This window comes from Ovis aries, chromosome 1 (assembly GCF_016772045.2).
Source record: "Ovis aries strain OAR_USU_Benz2616 breed Rambouillet chromosome 1, ARS-UI_Ramb_v3.0, whole genome shotgun sequence".
Lineage (NCBI taxonomy): Eukaryota > Metazoa > Chordata > Mammalia > Artiodactyla > Bovidae > Ovis > Ovis aries.
Window position 1 is genome coordinate 239,708,055 of NC_056054.1, and position 22,317 is coordinate 239,730,371.

Sequence of the window (22,317 nt, forward strand, 5' to 3'; positions counted from 1 at the left end):
CCAGCTTCCATTAAAGACAATAGCTTAAGAATCAGTTCAAAAGTTTGAATATCAAGCTCAATTTCTTTCTTTTCCTTTCTTTTCTTCTCTCTCTCTTTTTTTTTTCCTGGCTACTATTCACTTTGTTGATATTTTCAGGGAAGTTTTAAGCAACTATTAATCAGCCACTAAGCAGAATATAAACTTTCAATGTTCAAGTACTTCTGCTAGCAAGGGATTAAAAAAACCACAGGGGTAATTTGAAATCAAAGGTAATTAAAAAACCCATATACTTTATATGCATCAATTCCAACTTTGATTTAGTGTTGCTAAAAGGAACTAAAACAATAGCATTACCTTAGCATTATTAGTTTTGCTTTAGGAAAACAAATATATACACACAATTTGACATCTCACACATCCAGATTGATTGCTTGTAAACTCAAGTTTTCTTCATGACTGAAAGAAGTGCACAAGTAGTGAGAAATGTCTTAGCTTTATTTTACATTTCACTTAAATTTTATAGTCTATAAATTTATATATTTATATGTATTCATTAGGTCTCTGTGTTTCAACATTAAAATCTTGTAAGAAATACTCTGGTGAGATGTATTATATTTTTATGGAGCATTCACGCATGGTTGTCTGCCATATAGCTAATGTAGGACACCTCACATTATTAAAATAATATGGCTAAATGCCAGCTCTCCTCTTCATTTTTTGGAAGCATCCTTACAACAACAGCAAACATTTAATATGATATGGTTATTCATTTCTCTTTCATTATAATGTTATCCCTGGAAATGATGGCTTCTAATAACGTTGTCTTCTTTTCCTTTGCAGGGAACATTCCAATATCTATCTTCAAAATGGCCCCAATAGAATTGGAAGTGTTTACAAGAAGGCTGTATATCTTCAGTACACAGATGAAAACTTCAGGACTGTTATAGAAAAACCTGTCTGGTTAGGGTTTTTAGGCCCTATTATCAAAGCTGAAACTGGAGATAAAGTTTATGTACATCTGAAAAACTTTGCCTCTAGGCCTTATACATTTCATGCACATGGATTAACTTACTATAAGGAGCATGAAGGTCAGTTCAACTCAAAATCTTGCTGGAATTCTCTCTTCCTTTTCAGTAGCGGCATTTTTGAACTTCCAAGTTTATGGACTTTCCTCCTGGATAAGACCCGTAACAATGTTCTTTAGCTCTGAACTATTTTATGAATAAGTGTTTTGGTTCACCCGAATGATGCCGTGCTTCTCTTGGTTGTGCTTGCTTATGTGGAGTGTGAATGTGATAGGATTTCTGGGTGAACTCACATAGCGAGAGTCAAAGAGAGCTGGACTTCCTTCTCAGTGCCCTACACCTTTCCAGGTAAATAGTCAAACTAAGAGAAATGCAGTGTGCATTAAAGCCTGGAAAAGACAAAAATCCTGAAGGAAGAAACAGGACTCAGATGGGGATTGTCTTGTCTCTAAAGTTCCTACTGTGAACTTACTGTAACAATTGTCACCTTAGTGGCTCAGACGGTAAAGCGTCTGTCTGCAATGCAGGAAACCAGGGTTCGATCCCTGGGTTGGGAAGATCCCCTGGAGAAGGAAACAGCAGCCCACTCCAGTATTCTTGCCTGGAAAATCCTATGGACCGCGGAGCCTGGTAGGCTACCGTCCATGGGGTTGCAAAGAGTCGGACACGACTGAGCGACTTCACTTTCACGTCCATCCTAACTTTGTCCCAGCTAAGGCACAGCACAGTCGTCTCACACGGTAACCAGATAGTGCGCATGGCTGGATGATCCTGGAGTCATACCTGAGACACAATTAACCAAAAGGTCACTTAACTATACAACTTGGAATCCTTAAAGATGGTACGGGAAGAACAAAGATTATATTTGGTGCCTGTGATCTCATTCTTAGTAGATGGTGATGGTAATCATGGTGATGATGGTGATGATGATGATGGAGACAAAGATGATGACAGGTGATGATGTTTTATTGTGGTTAAAAGAAAGGACTTCAAAATTAACTGACCCGTGTTTGAATGCAGCATTGGCTTTTACTTGGCTGAATGACCTTGGACAAGTTACTTAAATTCTCTATGCTTCAGTTTTCTCATCTATAAAATAGGAACAGTGAGATTATATAATAAGAACTCTATAAATGTCAGTTACTATAAAAAAAAAATACTGAGGCCATGCTACAGTTCATGGGAATTATAAGGATCAAGCTTGGAAATTAGGATAAAATTCATCTTAACTAATTATTGGCTTTGTATTTAAAAGAGGGATTGCTTTACAAGGTGAATGTTTTTATCTTTTATATATTTATGTGTTTTTCTAAACAAAATAATTATATTCATAGCATAAAAGTTTACTGCCATCTTATTTTTTACTATTTCATGTTATATTAGGATATAAATAATTTTTGCGGATGATCATTGTATTGTGGCTATGTTAGAAGAAAAAAGAGTACTTATCTTTCAGAGACACATACTCAGTTATTTATAAATGAAATGACATGAGTCAGGGGCTCACTTTAGAATAATTCACTGATGATGGGGATTAGAGTGGGTGAGAGTACAGATGAAACAAGATTGGCCTTGAGTTGATCACTGGTAAAGCTGAGATTTTGGGCACATGAAAGTTTATCATATTATTCTCTTAATTTTTGCATATGTTTGGAAAAATACAAAATTAAAGTAAAAAAACAATTTCATGGTTATTTCATAGGTAAAAACCTGATATCATATAAGAAGCTTCAAATTATAGGAGAGGGTAGCCATTTTGCTCTTACTTCCAAACCATAACCCCAGGGCAAAAACATTTTTTTGTTTTTTAAATACAATTGTATGGCATTTTAATGTGACCCTAATTCTGAACTCTCAGAAAAAGTGGTTTGTTTTTTTTTTATTGCAAACCCATAGTCACTATGGGGCTTCCCAGGGGGCACAGTGGTAAAGAAGCTACTTGCCAATGAAGGAGATGGGAAGATCCTCTGGAGAAGGTAATGGCGACCCACTCCAGTATTCTTGCCTGGAGAATTCCACGGACAGAGGAGCTTGGCAGGCAGGCTACAGTCTATGGGGTCTCAAAAAGTCAGACATGACTCTGCACCCAAAAGTCACTATGCTCCTAATTAATCTATTACTGCTTCTTGAAGACTCAGTCAAGTATAAAAAATGACATTTTCTGTGAAACTTCCAGACCTTGTTGCCATTAGCTTCTTATTCTTCTGTGCTCAAGTAAACATCACTGCATTCCCAAGGGGATACATACTAGATATTAAATGAATGTTTGCTGAATGAATTAACAGACCATCTATTTTTTTTTCTTTTAAGTTCAAGCACATTCAAATTCAACCTGTCATTTCATTGCATGTCGTTTCCTAGGGGCCATTTATCCTGATAACACCACAGATTTGCAAAAAGCAGATGACAAGGTGCAGCCAGGTGAACAGTGTCTGTACATACTGCATGCCAACCCAGAACAAGGTCCTGGTGAGGAAGACAGCAACTGTGTGACCCGGATTTACCATTCCCACATTGATGCTCCAAAAGACATTGCCTCAGGACTCATTGGGCCTTTAATACACTGCAAAAAAGGTACACTTTCTCATTATTAGTCACAATAAATTACCAAAGACAGTAGACAGGGAGGTTTATTCTTTAAACAGACATTAAGTCTTCTGTGTTATGACTGAGTAGGGAAGGCAGAGGGGTGGTGAGTCTAGAAAAAAAGGAATGGAAGAGTAGGCAAGGGTAAGGAGAAAAAAGGGTGCATGAAGCAGCATTTAGGCTATCGAACACAAATTTCCTAAATATTTCCAAGTCTATAAAACAGGAATGACTGGTCCAGATTTCTGGTCTGTTAGGAAAATAAATACTAAAATTGTTTAAAACTATATGAATCACATGCTAAAATTCATGCTAAAAATTAAGTTCTACTGAAATAGTAATTTTCACTTCAGATTCTCTGGATGAAGAAAAAGAAAAAAATATTGACAAGGAATTTGTGGTAATGTTTTCTGTGGTGGATGAAAATCTCAGCTGGTACCTAGAAGAAAACATTAAAACCTACTGCTCTGAACCAGAGAAGGTTGAACAAGATAATGAAGACTTCCAGGAGAGTAACAGAATGTATTGTAAGATTACGCAGGATCTGTTAACTTTATCTTATTTTTCTCAGTCCATGAATTATGCTGAGCTTATTCCCTTACATGAATAAGTAGTGTATTCTAATCTATGCCCTTGGTAACAAAGCATATTGGGTATGCAAATAGATATTCAGCTAAACAGGTCCAATCAAAACTCTAAGCCAGGGAAAGCCAGATACATCAAACCATTTCAAAACTAATAAGGATAAATCAATATTCTCCCGACTCCTAAAAATTAAAGCAGCCTAAAATTATTAAATTATATTTTAAAGCATTGCACTATAGTTAAGAAAATAGTTCAAACCATTAATTCTAAAAGATTTCTTTTACATACATATTATCCTTCACTACCACCCTCAACTTTGCATCATTTTCCCCTACATTTTAGCTCACTTTATTTCTTCTAAAAATGCTTTCTTTACTGCCTAGGCTTCTTCTTAATTCTCAGACACAAAACAATGGGTTTATTAAGATAGTCTATCACTTAGAATTTGCATAAAATTTCAAATCCCTTAATACCAACTAGACCAATAAGTATAGATTTTTGTTTGTGTTTAGCTTCTTAAAAATAGCTCTTATGCAGAAACTGAGAATACAATAATAACTGTACTATCAAAGCAGAAAAATAAACAGATTAAACACAGGACAGATTTTTGTTCTAACTTCTGCTTATTTCTGGCTGGAAGATCCTCTTTCCATACTTTAATCTAGCCTCTGTTCTGTGCTAAGCAAAATAGATGTTAGAGACTCAAACTTCCAGGCTGGCTAAACCTGGTTTGGTATCTCTATTGCATTTGGTTCACTCACAGTACTTCCCAGAACTGATTTCTGCTTTAACTCTAAGACCTCCCAGTTTGAACAGTGCCTCTCAGTTTTTTAGAAGAATCTCAGGCCATCCTGCTTTTGACCTTTTAGATCTTTTCCTCCTTCACATTTCTTCCAATTTTGTCTTTCAAGTTAAAAAAAAAAAAAAAAGCTTCGTGTTCTTATTGAAAAAGCAACTCACATCACTGTAGAAAATTGGAAAAGTTCTGATAAATAAGCAAAGAAAACTTTGACGTCATCCATACTGCCATTACCAACACGATGCATATGGTTGATTCATAAATAAACATGTCCTTCTTCTATTTACTATATATGTGTGTGCATTTATATGTATGTATGTATGTATGCACACATTTGTATTTGCAAATATACATGAACATACCAAGGTGTATAGTTTATAACAAGGAGAGCAAATAGGTTTCATCTTCAGTGTTCATGTGCTAATACTGTGTTGAAAAAAACCTGAGGCTAAATTCAGGTCCAAAATGAAGAATGCTGTGATTGATTAATAATATCTGATGTGGGTACAAAAGGTAAGAATAGTGACATGTGTGCCAGGTATTTTCCATCTCAAATTGATTTTATTTTTGTAGTGCTAACTATCAATATTCCAGGTACCAATATATGTTAGTCACAGTCTCTGCTCTTGACTTACAGCTGTGAATGGATATGCTTTTGGAAGTCTCCCAGGACTCTCCATGTGTGCTGAGGACAGAGTAAAATGGTATCTTTTCGGTATGGGTAATGAAATTGATGTGCACGCAGCTTTCTTCCATGGGCAAGTGTTGACTAGCAAGAACTACCGTGTTGATACAATCAATCTCTTTCCTGCTACCCTCTTTGATGCTTTTATGGTGGCTCAGAACCCTGGGCAATGGATGCTTAGCTGTCAGAATCTAAACCATCTGAAAGGTAAGGCATCTTTACCTGAAATTAACTGTCAGTTGAGAAAAGAAACATGTCTCAGTTACAATATTAATGGGGTGACTATTGGAAATTAGAATCTAAAAGCTAAATATCTTTGCAATGATCTGAACTTTGAATTGTTAATTTTATTCCTCTGAAAGTATGGATCATCTAATTTTTTAAAATAGACAAAGACTGGAGCAATTATAAAGTAATTAAAGCTGAAAATACATTAATTTTTGGAAAACAAAAATTGGTCCTGAAGTATAGTCTTACCGTAAAAGTATAACACTGCTTATAGCTACTCAGATTTGTAAAATATACAATATTTTAAACACCAGAAGATGTGTATATTGGTGCTGAAAAGTAACTTGCGTTTTGACTTGATTCTGTTAAATACAACCAACTTTGTTCTTTATGAGTCCAGCTATTCCTTGGTTTTACATGCTAAATCTCTTTTCCATCTCTTTAATATAAGGAAAAGAAATATCCCCAGTTCTTGAAAAATATTGGTTTGTAATATTGATTTCCTGAAGAAATTAGGTCTAATGTGGGTCTTTGAGTAGGTTACTTTGAACTTCAAATATAATCTCATTCATCAAAGGTGACCTTGGCTGCAGCAGGCCCAGCACAGCAGGTGCAAAACCATTTTATCTAAGGGAGGGATAAAAATACATGATCACTCTATTCCTCCTCATCTATCCCATCATATCCCTTAAAATATGGCAAAGCTTCTCTTCACCATTTATTTTTCCTCATTAAAGCATTATCTATTTCAATGCTGACTCACTGATAACGTAAAACAGTGAGGGATTCCTGGCAGTCCAGTGATTAGGACTCTGCCATTTCACAACAGAGGGCAAGGCTTCAATCCCTGGCCAGGGAATTAAGATCCCACAAGCCACGTGACATTGCCAAAAAAAACCCCAGTGAAATAAAACAGTGAAAGTGCATTTCTCCCCACACTACTTATCTATTAATGTGTCCTATTTTTTTTCTCATCAAAAGATCGTCATAGTGAAATCCCACTGAAGTTTGTTCCACATTTTTTAAAACACAAGTAATACCACTTCTCTGTGGAATATAGGCTTTTTTTCACTGCTTGAATTTTCCATGAGTGATTCATTTGCAGCTGTTTACTCATTCATAGTATTGTTTGTAGCTGTCTATCTCTTCAGTTTCTTTCTGTCATTTCACCGGCAGCATTGATAAGGCAATAGGAGAGATAACAATGGCTTCATTAAACAGTGGCGCCTCTGTGTGGTTTTCAGCTGGTTTGCAGGCCTTTTTCTGGGTACAAGACTGTAAGAAGTCTTCATCTGAGGACAATATCCATGGCAAAAATGTTAGACACTACTACATCGCTGCTGAAGAAGTCATCTGGAACTATGCACCCTCCGGGATAGATGCCTTCACCAAAGAAAATTTAAGAGCACCGGGAAGGTAATTCAGAAAAAAAAAAAAAAAAAGATATTATTTCAAAATATGCCTCCTCCTCAACAAGTCATAAAAGGCTATTCAGCAATTAAGATTTTAACTGATACTTGAAATTGAGTAACTAGACTGCTAAGTAATTATTGAGGTGTTTGGTAGTGAGTCCAAGTTAGAGAAATAGGACTTCTGAGTCCATGAAAAAGAATAGAAAATTTGTTAGATGCTCAAGAAAATCCTCAGAAAATGCTGAAAACAAGATTGATTCATTAGTTTTCCATTCCTGAAACCAGCCTTGTATAATCTAGCAGCACTGGGTATATTCACAAGGTTGTATAATTATCAGCACTGTGACTCTCAGAACTCCCATCATTTCAAGTAGAAATGCTGTTCAACAGGTCAATAGCTGAGCTCTACCCAAGCTTGTGACTTCTGAAGCAGAGATTTAAGTCCCTGCTACACTGACAGCCAGATATAATGATTCCCTAAACTGTATCTCCAGCCCAGAAGGCTCTTATATATGGCAGATTTTCATTCTGAACTGCTTAGTGGACACCCCACTTGGATGAGGCCCTCTCCAAATCAATATGTCCAAGCTTGAATCCTCTGTCTTCCACACAATTCTGAGCTTTCTCCTCTACACGAATGGTATTGCCATTTATCCATCACTCAAATCCCAATGCCTCAGCATTACACTTGACTCCTTCCCTCCTTCACCAATCCCTCCTTCTCTCATCAAATGCTGCCTCATTATATCCTAAATATCTCAGGAAGTTTGTATGCATCTCTCTAACCTCTTGGCTAGTACCTCTGAAGTCATCACTACCCTCATTGAGATTTTAAGAGAAGCCTAGTGACTTGGCTCCCTACCACGGTCTTCCAACCACTTAAGGAATCCTCCTAAAACACTAATCCTTTTTGCCAGGGTCCAGCCCCGGTAGATCCAGGGAATTTGAAGGGGAGACGGAGTCGGCGTCCTAAGTAAGAACTATTTGATTAGGAAAGAATAGTGTAGTAGGAAAATTAGTGGAGAAAAAGAGGCTGATATTCCTTGGTTTACACAGATAACCAATAAAACTTTGAGACAAGAAGTTTGCCCTGTTCACGGAGGCCACAGGTGCCCTCCCGGTCTCCCGAGGGAGTGAAGACGCAGAACGTCTTCCCGTTCAGGTCTTAGAAACCCGGGCAGATAAGTGAACGCAGGGAGCCTCTATGCTCCAAGGGATCAGCCTGAAAAAGAGAGGGAGAGGGAGAGAGAAAATGATTGACACAGGGAGACCAAGCTGCTTCGGTTAGCAAGGCCCAATAACTTTATTTTCAAAAGGACTTTTATACCTTTCCCACAAATGATGTTGTGTACATTATCTTCTGGCCTTGGAGGCCTGTGAACATTTTAAGACCCTCTTTTGATAAAGGCTGCTCAACCAGAAAACTTATTTTCCCTTGAAGTGTTTTTTCTTTATATTTCTAATCTATGTCAACCTCAGAAAGTATCAAACAAAGTTACATTTTCACAAAGCAAAGGTGCAGCAAGTTACAACAAAGAAAGAACCAATTAGCTCAAAAGTCTGATGCGGTTAGTTTCAAGGCTACTATTTTGTTTTCTTACATTCCAACTATGTTAACTAACGCACTCCCAGGTGCACAGTGGATAAGAGATATGGGATCTTAGCAACAAGCATTGGCCCAATAATGAAATCCTACACCAGCACTACTCTAATAACTTTTAACTCTTTGAAAGGCTCTATGTTTTAGGCTTCCTGTGCCTCTCACAGTTGGGGGCCTGTAAACAATCACATGCGTAGTTGTAAAAGTCCGGGTAAGGCAAGTTAGAGAGCTGTCAGAGGGGTTTGATCTGAAACACTCCTTTTATATGCAGGAGACTGTTAACTGGAGCTCTAAGTTAACTTTTTCCAGAGAAAGGTGGTCGGGGATAGCCCCCCTGTAATGTCAGAAGAATAGGTGGAAAGCATAATGCAGTAAGGCAGGCAGACTCTGGTTTGGGGAGTAGATGCTCGAGAAAGCCCAGGGGGGTTTCCTTGAGGCCTGATCTCGCCTTTGCGTTTTGTCAGGTCGCTTTCCTCATGACCTTTGCCATGGGCAGGATTCCCCACGCTGGCTCCTGGCACCTTTTAAAAAAATTTACATATATATATATAATTTGAAAGTTGCAAGTTAAGTTGCTCAGTCATGTCCGACTCTTTGCAACCCTGTGGACTCTAGCCCACCAGGCTCCTCTGCCCATGGGATTCTCCAGGCAAGAATACTGGAGTGGGTTGCCATTTCTTTCTCCAATATATATATATATATATTATATATATATTAGCCATGAAGTGTGGCACATGGGATCTTAGTTTCCTTACCAGGGATCAAATCCACACACCCTGCATTGAAAGCACAGAGTCTTAAGCACTGGACCACCAGGGACATCCCGTAAAACACTAATCCTTAATGTTTACATGTTTCAAAGCCCTGAGATGTACTGAAACTTTAACTACGTCCTCCCACCCATCCCCCATCTCTCTAAGCCTCATTCTCCAATCCTCTGTCTTACCCTGTGTGCAATGGTCCTGCACTATTTTATAAGACATACTATGCTCACGCTCTTCTCTGAGCCTTCCCACAGGCTGTTCCCTCTTTGTAAACACCTGCCCCATTCTCCCCACCACACATATTCCATCTTTTTAATGCCACTTCTCCTCTAGCTAGTTCTTAAAATCTCTTCCTTTGGAAAGCCTTTGAGGCCTCTCCCCGCCCTCCATAACTCCAGGATAAATGTTTAGTAACACCCTGTGCTTGTTACATGCTGTTATATTGAACAGTCTGTAGTCTGTCTTCTGGGACAGATGCAAAGTCCATGTGGACAATGGTGGGTCCATTTGCTTATGGGTATGTCATCATCATATGACAGGGCTCCTGGCAAAGGGCAGGTGTTCAGTACACTTGTCTGTACAGGAGAAGAGATAAAAGGGGCAGCTTTGTCAGGCCCAATGCCTTTCTGAGATTTAATTTCTTCATCTGTAAGATGAAGAGACTGGGGAGGGAGTGATTAAGTCGGCAGAAGAGGAGGACCTGGAGCTCACCTCCTCCCACAAATACATCCAAACTGTGTCAAGATGTGGATTCTCACAGAACATCTATCGAATGTTGGCAGAGGACCTCAGACTTCTGAAATGGCAAGAAAATCTCCACATGACTGGGTAGGACAAATGAAGAAAAAAGAGAGAGAGAGAGAAAGGAATTGGGACAGGATCTGTGCCGCTCGGAGGGAGCTGTGGGAGAAGAAACGTTCCTGGACTCTGGAAGTCCCCTCAATGGTGGGACAGAGGGGGAGCTTCACCTCAGAGAAGAGCGCAACAACCAGTTTGCAGAAGGAAAAATGGAGAGAGGCCTGCCTGCATAGACAGTCAATACCAAGGCCCTGAGCTCCCCAGCCTGAGATGCCCGGTGCATATGGGGGTTGGGTGCTGAAGCTCAGGCTTCAGAGGTCAGACCCAGGGGGAGAACTGGGGTGGGATGCACCAGAGACAGACTGCAGGGGCTGAAGTGTGAGTGACTGAGAGTGTAGAGCGCCATTGTTGGGGGCTGTGAGAGGGGAGAGGTGGGACCCCCAGAGGAGCATCTTTCCCTGTGTGCTCTCAGGCAATGGGACACATCACAGGATCCCAGGAGTGCTTGCAGGCCACCACACCTGCACATTCCCTTCAGGGGATAATGGGGACACACCCCGAGGAAAGAGGTAGAAGGCATCCAAACTCAAAGCAGCCCTTGGGCCAAAAAGTATTAAACCCACACAAGCCATGCAGGAGCGCTTCTGCATGTGTACAGCCTTCCATGACTACGGTAGATCACCGTTTCTCCCAAACTCAGAGTGAGGGAAATGCAAGTACAATGAAGAGGTAGAGGAACCACTTCCAGTTAACAGACCAAGAGAAATCACCTGAAGGAACAAACAAGACAGACCAGTGCAGTGTAACAGACACTAGGTTCAAAAACGTGGTCATGCAGCCATGAAAAGGAACGAATTTGAGTCAGTTCTAGTGAGGATGAACATACGGCCTGTTACACAGAGTGGAGTAAGTCAGACAAATATTGTATATTAACACATACTTATGGAATCTAGAAAAAATGGTACTGATTAACCTATTTGCAGGGCAGGAATAGAGACTCAGGTATAGAGAACAGACTTCTGGACACGGCAGGGGAAGGAGACGGTAGGATGAATTGAGAGAGCAGCATCGAAATAAGTGCATTGCCATATGTAAAATAGATGGCTATGTCCATCAGCAGATGAATGGATAAGAAAGCTGTGGTACATATACACAATGGAGTATTACTCAGCCATTAAAAAGAATACATTTGAATCAGTTCTGATGAGATGGATGAAACTGGAGCCGATTATACAGAGTGAAGTAAGCCAGAAAGAAAAACACCAATACAGTATACTAACACATATATATGGAATTTAGGAAGATGGCAATGACGACCCTGTATGCAAGACAGGGAAAGAGACACAGATGTGTATAACGGACTTTTGGACTCAGAGGGAGAGGGAGAGGGTGGGATGATTTGGGAGAATGACATTCTAACATGTATACTATCATGTGAATTGAATCGCCAGTCTATGTCTGACGCAGGATGCAGCATGCTTGGGGCTGGTGCATGGGGATGACCCAGAAAGATGTTATGGGGAGGGAGGTGGGAGGGGGGTTCATGTTTGGGAATGCATGTAAGAATTAAAGATTTTAAAATTTAAAAAAAAAAAATAGATGGCTAATGGAAAGTTGCTGTATGATGCAAGGAGCGCAACCTGGTGGTCTGCGACAACCTAGCGGGTGGGACGGGGTGGGAAGAGGGAGGGAGATTCACGAGGGAGGAAACACATGTATACTTATGGCTGATCCATGTTGATGTATGGCAGAAAGAAACACCACATTGTAAAGCAAGTATCCTCCAATCAAAAATAGAGACAAATTTAAAAAAAAAAGGATATCATGAAAATACTGAAGAAATTAAGAAAGACTATCAACAGAAATGCAGAGTACTGTAAAATGGGGAGAATAATACCAATTTTGTTGCATCGTCATGTGAGTTTCAGACAATAAATGAACGTTTCTGAGTGCTAACGTGCAATAAACAGTAGTTACTCTATTTTTAGACAGTTCATAATTTATTTAAAAGATTCTATCGTAGGACAAGTTATTAACTTTCAGGGGTCGACATGGGTCCTCTTGAAATTTTTTTTCACTTCACTTGAAAAAAAAAAAATTTAAATCTCTGTGCCATAAATCTCCACCCCCAATCTTAACATCTTTCTACAGAATGCCTAGTACTATCTGCTTGTTTGAGTATTTGACAAATCATGGGTAATAATTCTAAGCCTTGGTCAGAACTTTTCAATTAGTATCTTGTGTGACTACTGGGCTCTGTTCTGCTCTCAGCTCCAGAATTAAACCCTTTCTCTTTTGGCAGTGCTTCAGAGGCATTTTTTGAACAGGGTCCTACAAGAATCGGAGGGTCGTATAAAAAGCTGGTTTATCGTGAGTACACAGATGCCTCCTTCTCTAATCAAAAAGAGAGAGGCCCTGAAGAGGAACATCTTGGCATCCTGGGTAAGTCTGCACAGAATACGTAAATACTAACGTACGCTTGGGCTTCCTGGTGGCTCAGCGGTAAAGAATCTGCCAATGCAGAATTGCAGATTCAATTCAATGCAGAATATCCTGCCAATGCAGGAGATGCAGGTTCTATCTCTGGGTTGGGAAAGACCCTCTGGTGAAGGAAATGGCAACCCACTCCAGTATTCTTGCTTGGGGAATCCCATGGACAGAGGAGCCTGGGGGGCTACAGTCCATGGGGCCACAAAAGAGTCAGACACGATTTAGCAACTAAACAACAACAATGTACTCTTCCTCTGAACTACATCAACTTAAAGAACAGAAGCTTCAGAATCTGAAGCATGATTTCTACATACAAACTATTCGTGGAGGAGCAAACATCAATAAAATGCAGTAGCCAATCACTTTCCTAAATGTAAATTTACCCGTAGTAAATCTTCAACATGAAAAGCCAGGCTGACTTCAATTGAATGTCTTTTTTCTTTCTTCAAAGAGGTAAAGGGTGACTTTGTTTTAATAGACTGTGACGCTATTAGCTTCCAGTTTTAGTTAAAGGTACATTCCCTTAGAAATAAAATCCAGCTACTAATGAGACAGTTGGGTTTGTTTTAGAGCCTCCTTCTCCCCAGGCAGGACCCAGGGATCTCTTCTTGCGAAGGCTCATGGGCAGAATAGCAAGTGCGTGGACTCAGACTGTCCTCACTGTCCGTCCTCACCTATTAGCCATGTGACCTTTGAAATACTCAACTATCTGTGCCTGCCCCCTTTCTATAAAACAAGAATGATAGTAACAACAATAGTCCCTACCTCATAAAGCAGTCATAAGGATTAAATGAGTTAATTCACATAAACACTCAGGAGAACATATAGGAAACTCTCAATAAATATCATTTTATATATTACATAAAATACATGTGTACTATATATCTGTTTTTATTCTTTATTTAGTAATAATATTAATTTTGGTGATGGAAAATACACAACAGTGTTGCTTTTCACATCCAAGACAAATTTAACTTACCCCCTTTGGGTGGTCAATGTTTACGGCATTCTCTTGGAGATCCATCTAGTCAAGGCTATGGTTTTTCCTGCGGTCATGTATGGATGTGAGTTGGACTGTGAAGAAAGCTGAGCGCCAAAGAATTGATGCTTTTGAACTGTGGTGTTGGAGAAGACTCTTGAGAGTTCCTTGGACTGCAAGGAGATCCAACCAGTCCATTCTGAAGGAGATCAGTCCTGGGTGTTCATTGGAAGGACTGATGCTAAAGCTGAAACTCCAGTACTTGGGCCACCTCACGCGAAGAGTTGACTCATTGGAAAAGACCCTGATGCTGGGAGGGATAGAGGGCAGGAGAAGGGGACGACAGAGGATGAGATGGGTGGATGGCGTCACCGACTCAATGGACATGAGTTTGAGTGAATTCCGGGAGTTGGTTGATGGAAGGGAGGCCTGGCGTGCTGGAATTCATGGGGTCGCAAAGAATTGGACACAACTGAGCGACTGAACTGAACTGAACTGAACTTGGCTCTTGGGACCAAATAGCACACGTCTGGTCCACAGTAAACTAGGATGAGGAGAGTGCAGGTACTGAGTAGTTTTATAGATGTGTGAAGCTTGTGAACTGACTTGGTTAAACATGGCAACAAATTTCATTACTTGAAGTTAACTCAAAAAACCCTTCTCATCTCTTTCCAGACTCCTCATGCCATAATAAGCATGTTGCTTCCAGAGGTTCTTTTTAGAGGACAAGACAGAGAAATCAACTGTCTTAGGTATTCTGCAGGTTAGATATCAGGGAGGATAATAATTCTCTCTTTATCCCTAGGTCCTGTCATTGCTGCAGAGGTGGGAGACACCATCAGAGTCACCTTCCATAACAAAGCAGCCCATCCCCTCAGTATTGAGCCCATTGGAGTGAGAGTCGATAAGAACAATGAGGGCACATACTATTCACCGACTGGAAGTGAGTACAACATTTGGTAATCAAGCAATAATGTTTATAACCCACTGTGCTAGTCACCCCAGGAAAACAGCCCTGAAAAAACCAAAGGCAGGAACTTCTGAGGAATCTTCTTATATATCATCCTCAGGCATCATGCCAGGAAGCAAGTCAATCTCTTCTCCTACCATTTGCAGTTGGTTTGTGGGATTCTGTCCTATCTTAATTGGGTGATTATTGACAATACTGAAAGTAACTTACTTGGATTGTATCAATTACACATTTCCAGAGTTCTATCTGGGTAACGGCTAAATTTGAAAAAATATTCTTGTAGTTATTAGATGTACATTTTAGAATGTTTTAAAAATATAAAATTTGTAGCCAAACATAATATCCATAGTTCTATAGTCAACCACCAGTATATTTTTGTATAAGTCCTTCACTCTTCCATCTGTGCACATAATATTTTGATATCATAGTATTTAAATATGAAAAAGTGAAAGTGTTAGTCACTCAGTCATGTCTGACTCTGTGACCCCATGGACTATACCCCTCCCCCACCCAAGCCGCTCTGTCCATGGGGTTTTCAAGGCAAGAATAATGGAGTGGGAAGCCATTCCCTTCTCCAGGGGGGTCTTCCTGACCCAGGGATTAAACCCATATCTCCTGCATTGCAGGTGGAGTGTCTATAGTCTGAGCCAGCAGGGAAGCCCTAGTATATAAATATACTTATTGCTATAATTTTGTACCCAGAGTTTGGTTTCTTACCTTATAAATATTTTATAGGTATAATTTTAATGATACAAAATATTCCACTATATGAAAGTATTTAGGTATTTCTGTAGGTCAAGGCTAGCCAATGAAGACCCTCTTCTGGGTCTTTGATTTCTTGTAACCTTACATATAGGAAGGGGCTAGGGAGTTTTGTGGGATCTCTTTTGTAAGGGCAATAACCCCATTCAGAAAGGCTCCACTCTCATAACCTAATCACCTCTCACCTCAAATACTATCATATTGGGCATTAGGATTCCAACATATGAATTTTGGAGAAACATAAACATTCAGACCATAGCAAGCACCAATCTCAGACAGAGGTATAGGGATTTCCTGAGGGAAATCATACCTATTTGTGACCTGACACCTGTGGGATTCCAGTCTAATTTATAAAAGGAGCACAAAAGTGGGTTATCCTAGGCTAAACCCAGTCTACTCCATGGCTCAAATGACCACATTAGAAAGAAAACTTAACCTCCCCCATGTGACCTTTCTTACAGGTGGGCCTCCTCCTTCAGGCTCCCATGTGGCACCCAAAGGAACATTCACCTATGAGTGGACTGTCCCCAAGGAAGTGGGACCCACCTACAAAGATCCTGTCTGTCTGGCTAAGATGTATTATTCTGCTGTGGATCCCACCAAAGATATATTTACTGGGCTTATCGGGCCAATGAAAATATGCCGGAATGGAAGTTTACTTGCAAATGGGAGACTGGTAAGTCCAATGAGGGAAAATGAAAATGATTTTCAAATCCCTTTGAATTATCATTATTATAAGGAAAATTCTGCTGTTTGAGACAGTGAGGGTTCCACATGCATGCATGCATCCTCAGTAGCTTTAGTCATGTCCGGCTTTTTGTGACCCCAAGGACTATAGCTCACCAGGCTCCTCCGTCCATGGAATTCTCCAGGCAAGAATACTGAAGTGAGTTGCTATACTCTCCAGGGGATCTTCCCTACCCAGGGATCAAACCCGCGTCTCCTGCATTGGCAGCAGATTCTTTACCACTGAGCCTCCTGGGAAGCCCAAGTTCCACACATAATACTTATTACAATTTTTTTCTTAGGCTTATATCTGTATTGTGTGGAGACTCTCTGACTAACAGGATTGCTTCAAAATGAGTTGGAAACAAGATTTTCCTTGGAATCCAAAGTCTTTTATGATACAATTCAACACACACATTTTTAAAAATCACCTATTAATGACAATAAGTCAGTTAACATTCACTGAGGAAAATATTGCTTTAAATATTTTTTATATTTGTCTGAAGGAGACTGGCATATTACTATTTACTTATACTGCTAATTAAGCTTCAATAATTCGTATAACATGTAAGAAATAACACTGCTCACACATCCATAAATATTTTTTAGAAATGAGAAAATAACCTTCTGATCTAGAAATAGAAATATTTAATCTAACCATTGTTTTTATCTCTAAAATAAATATTGCAATATAAATCTTTAAAAGAGAAAGATTCCTTTGAAAATGCATTCAATACAATTACCACACCTTAAAGCATCAAAAAAAACATACATTTTAATTTGGTTTTGCTTAAAATAAAACATTTCAGACTCTCAGTTTATGTTTAATTATATTCCATACATTGTGACTTATAGTATTCTCATAGACATTACTTATTAAATTCTTAGAAATTCATTTTTGTTTTTCTCTGATCTAAGAGTTACTTGAACCAAATATGGTCTTTTACTTTTTTAACTTTTTGTCCTTTTATGAGTAATTTTCAGTTTTATTGCCTTATAATTAGGAAATATGACTTGTAAATTTTCTCTGTTTTCAGAGAAGTTTTCTTCTCTGAAGAAACTAAAGAGAAGTTTTCTCAGTAGGTCAGCATGTAAGAGATTATAGCAGCTCCCTTCTGGAATCCTGACACATCTGAAAATATCACTTTGTTGTGCTTTGCTTGGTGTCAAATTTTTCTATCATAATCTTTCCCTCTCAAAACAGTACTTGGTACTCCATCTTACTCTGACATTTATTGTTCTAGAGAAGTCTGATGTTCATAACTTTTAAAATGGATTATTCTAGAAATTTGTCTATCTCTGAAATCCAAAAATTGTAGCAGGATATTTTTAGGTATAGGTCTATATTACTAATTTTGTCTTGCTTTCAGTAAAATTTTTGAATCCGAGTAGACTTTCCCTTTTATAGTGGTGAACATTTCCACTATTTGAAAAGAAGAAATAAAGACACAGATGTACGGACATCAAAGCAGGGAAGGGAGATGGGATGAATTGGGAGACAGGGATTGACATATACACATTACTATGTGTAAAATAGATAACCAATGAGACCTTACTATATAGCACAGGGAACTCTATTCAATGCTCTGTGGTGACTTAAATGGGAAGGAACTAACAAAAAGGGGGGTGATATATGTATATGTATGACTTGTTTACTTTGCTGTTCAGCAGAGACTAACACAACATTGTAAAGCAACTATATATACTCCAATACAAATTTAAAACCTCTGGTGGTTGACAGGAGTATTTTGTGAGTTCCATTTACAAAGTGGAATAGAAACTTCAGCTCTTGTCCTTCTTTTAGCAGGTTTATGCATAAATAGTATTGTGTATATGGAAGTGTTTCTGCTTTACTCATTCTGTCTTCATCTCATTGTTCTTATTTTGATTTTCAGAAAAATGTAGACAAGGAGTTCTATTTATTTCCTACAGTGTTTGATGAGAATGAGAGTTTACTCCTGGATGATAATATTAAAATGTTTACAACAGCACCTGATCAGGTGGATAAGGAAAATGAAGATTTTCAGGAATCTAATAAGATGCACTGTAAGTACAGCATCATCCACCAATATCAAGCTATTTCAGCACTGCACATGTAATGCTTTTGATTAAGCTAAAATACTAATAGCTTTCCCACGGATTGTTTTAATAAATGATTAAATACCATAGTGCTCTAAGGGTAATATTGTTAATTATTTGACATATCAGTAAACTGAATCTTAGTTTCACTTAACTTAGAATAATAAAACATATAACATATGCCAATTAGATCAGTTCATTTCAGTCACTCAGTCATGTCCGACTGTTTGCAACTCCATGGACTGCAGTGTGTGAGGCCTCTCTGTTCATCACTAACTCCCAGAGTTTACCCAAACTCATGTCCATTGAGTCAGTGATGCCATCCAACCATCTCATCCTCTGTCGTCCCCTTCTCCTCCTGCCTTCAATTTTTCCCAGCATCAGGGTCTTTTCAAATGAGTCAGTTCTTCGCATCAGGTGGCCAAAGTGTTGGAGTTTCAGCTTCAGCATCAGTCCTTCCAATGAACACCCAGGACTGATTTCCTTTATGATGAACTAGTTGGATCTCCTTGCAGTCCAAGGGACTGTCAAGAGTCTTCTCCAGCACCACAGTTCAAAAGCATCAATTCTTGGGCACTCAGCTTTCTTTACAGTCCAACTCTCACATCTATTCCTGACTACTGGAAAAACCACAGCTTTGACTATATGGGCCTTTGTTGGCAAAGTAATGTCTCTGCTTTTTAATGTGCTGTCTAGGTTGGTCATAACTTTTCTTCCAATAAGATTCATAGTCCTTAAAATGTAGTCTCTAGGTCAGCTGTTTCAGCATTACCCAGGACTTGTTAGAAATGCAGATTCTTGGACTCCAACCCCAACCTACTGAATCAGAAACTTTAGGTGTAGGGCTTGAAACCTGTGTTTAACAAATCCTCTCTGTTATTTTGATGTATGCTTAAATTTGAGAGTTACTGGATTAGATACTTTTCTTACCTGTGGCTTAATAAAGGCAGGCTTCTTTTATGGTTTCTACTCTGAATAAACTTACATGATTCTTATCTTTGACTACCCATAAGAATCCCCTGAGAGTTAAAAAAAAAAAAACCCCAAAACTATTAAAACTGTTTTTTAAATGCTCAACACAATCGACAGAGATTTTTTACTTCACTGAAACAGCATCGGATTTACTTTTTAGTTCCTAGTGTAATTCTAAAATGCAGTTAGAGTTTAGAGATAGTGAACTAACTGTTCAAAATGTCCACACCACTAATGCACAACATGTGAAAATCGTTGTAACTAGAAGAAAAAAAAAGTAAATTTGTATTACAAACTGAACTCCTCCTCTTTGAACTTCTTTTTATGGTAAGTCATGTCTGACTCTTTGTGACCCCATGGACTGTAGCCAGCCAGGCTCCTCTGTCCATGGGATTTCTCAGGCAACAATACTGGTGTGGGTTGCCCTTTCCTCCTCCAGGAGATCTTCCTAACCCAAGGACTGAATCTATGTCTCCTACATCTGCACTGGTAGGTGGATTCTTTACCACTGTGCCACCTGGGAAGCCCAATACAAACTGACATTGTTTTCCAAATTGGATTGATAATAGTCACACTACCCATATCCATCTTTATTTTGCATTTTGGAGGAGTCAAGAATATTATCTATTAAAAACAGCAATGAGAAGAAACTTCCTGCACCTACTCTTCCCTGCTATTCAAGATGAATCAGAGAATTTTCCATCTAGGGCAACAAACACATTCGCAGTCTACAGCACCTAGGAAGAACTGTTATTCATCATCCATTTGGGTGCTCACAGATATGGCCCTGGGGAGAACTGAGAAATGACTCACTGAGAACAGTGAGATTCCCAGGGCCCAGAAATTTAAGAACCCAGCATTCATGAGACTTCCCTGGTAGTCCAGTGGTTAAGAATCCTCCTTGCAATGCAAAGGACATGGGTTCTGTGCCTGATTGCAAAACTAAGATCCCACATGCTGCAGAGCAACTAAACCCTGGCACTACAACTGCTGAGCCCGTGCACCTCAACTAGACAGCCCATGCGCCACAACCAGAGAGTCTGTGCGCTGCGTCGAAAGATCCTGTGTGACACAATGAACAGTCTGTAACTAAGACCCTACACAGCCAGATACATATTTAAAAAAGGAAGAAGAACCATGCATTCAGCTCTATGTCTTCCACCCAGGGCTTGCCTGGAAGTGTTGAGTTCAGCAAGAAGTTTTAGAGACATTGTTGACATGTAAAGGGGTGGGCAGGCACAAATGGGTCTTTTAAAAATTAAATAAACCCAGTTGGCTCTGAAAAGTCCGAGAGGTTGTCATGAAGTAGGGCATATGATTTAACCAGTTTCAAAATATTATTTTCCAACTTTTATAGCCATGAATGGATTCATGTATGGGAATCAGCCTGGTCTCAGTATGTGCCAAGGAGATTCGGTCATGTGGTACTTATTCAGTGCTGGAAATGAGGTCGATATACATGGGATATACTTCTCAGGAAACACTTACCTGTCAAGAGGAGAAAGGAGAGACACAGCAAACCTCTTCCCTCAAACAAGTTTGAGTCTCTTCATGCAGCCAGATACTGCAGGTGAATTCCTTTAACATCAAGGCAAATTTCTGTTGGGTCTACTTGTGTGGTTTTGGTTCAAAATGCTGTGTTGGGTGCTAGCTCATCCCTTCCCCAAGCCTCCTAACTACCTTTCTTTCCTTGTTTACTGTAGTATTTGCCAGGTAGGTCCATTTTCTGTTTCTGTGGTGGGGCGAGAAGGGACTGAGAAGAGAGGTCTGAGGTTTCTCCCATTGGTGCTGTCACTCAGTCGCATCCGACTCTGCAACCCCAAGAGCTGGAGCCCATCAGGCTCCTCTGTCCATGGGATTCTCCAGGCAAGAATGCGGGAGTGTGAGCGTGAAGCCGGTCCTTGGTGTTGCTTCTGCAGCTGCCATTGGCCATTGATGATCGTTCTTCTCTTCCTTTGGGAGAGTAGGAGGGAGAGGACACCATCTGAGTGGATTTGTAAAAAAAGAAAAAAAAAAAAAAAAAAGAATGCGGGAGTGGATAGACATTCCCTTCTTCAGGGGATCTTCCCCACCCAGGGGTCGAACCGGTGTATCTTATGTCTAACCTGTCTTTACCACTAGCAACACCTGGGAAGCCCATTTCCACCTAGTCAAACCCTCAAGATGGTCTCCTTTTCAATTATGTGCCTTTAAAGACAGCTGGCAAATCAGACTAGAAAATAAATGTCTCCCATAAAGGCTCTGCATCTAAACTTTGTGTCATGTCTCTGTATCCCACGTGTGTGTGTGTGCTGTCGTGTCCAGCTCTTTGCAACCCCATGGACTGTAGCCTATAAGGCTCCCCTGTCCATGGGATTTCACAGGCAAGAATATTGGAGTGGGTTGCCATTTCCTTCTTCAGGGAATCTTCCCAGCCCAGGGATCAAACCTACCTCTTCTGCACTGGAGAGGAAAGGCCACCACTGCACCACCTAGGAAGCCATTCCCAATCCTAGATGAAGTGTTGGCTTATTAGTCGTCTACAATTGAATATTCTATACTGGAACTATAGACATGCAAATTCAGAGATACAGACTCTGAATGAATAAAATTAAAAACTAAAACAAAAGAGAATTTTACCCAAACATGAAAATATGCTAACTTGCCTCAGGCTTTATTTGGCTCATCAAATGCCACTAAAATGCAAGACAGGCCCTATGTCACCTTTTCCTTTATTAGACAAATGTAAATACAACATTTACCAAAAGAGATAAAGGTGTCTGCTTTCATGGAGCTGAAATTCTAATGCAGGGAGACAGACAATAAGCAAGTATATTAACATACACACAAGCACATATATATGTATCAAGTGGTTATAAGTACTATGAAGAAAAAT

The 22,317-nt window shown here is 39.5% G+C and overlaps 1 protein-coding gene and 1 pseudogene across 3 annotated transcripts in view; both read left to right on the plus strand.

The window, feature by feature from the left end:
- Positions 1 to 22,317, plus strand: part of CP (ceruloplasmin) — a 61,214-nt gene that overhangs the window by 9,596 nt on the left and 29,301 nt on the right. For all 3 annotated transcript variants that reach the window (XM_012142922.4, XM_012143683.4, NM_001009733.1), the window contains 10 exon segments: positions 823 to 1,070; positions 3,369 to 3,581; positions 3,947 to 4,120; positions 5,615 to 5,869; positions 7,135 to 7,306; positions 12,767 to 12,906; positions 14,739 to 14,876; positions 16,127 to 16,341; positions 18,287 to 18,437; positions 20,800 to 21,012. In XM_012142922.4, coding sequence (XP_011998312.2) covers positions 823 to 1,070; positions 3,369 to 3,581; positions 3,947 to 4,120; positions 5,615 to 5,869; positions 7,135 to 7,306; positions 12,767 to 12,906; positions 14,739 to 14,876; positions 16,127 to 16,341; positions 18,287 to 18,437; positions 20,800 to 21,012 — 1,919 coding nt within the window.
- On the plus strand, positions 21,304 to 21,435 carry LOC114110966 (small nucleolar RNA U3; annotated as a pseudogene).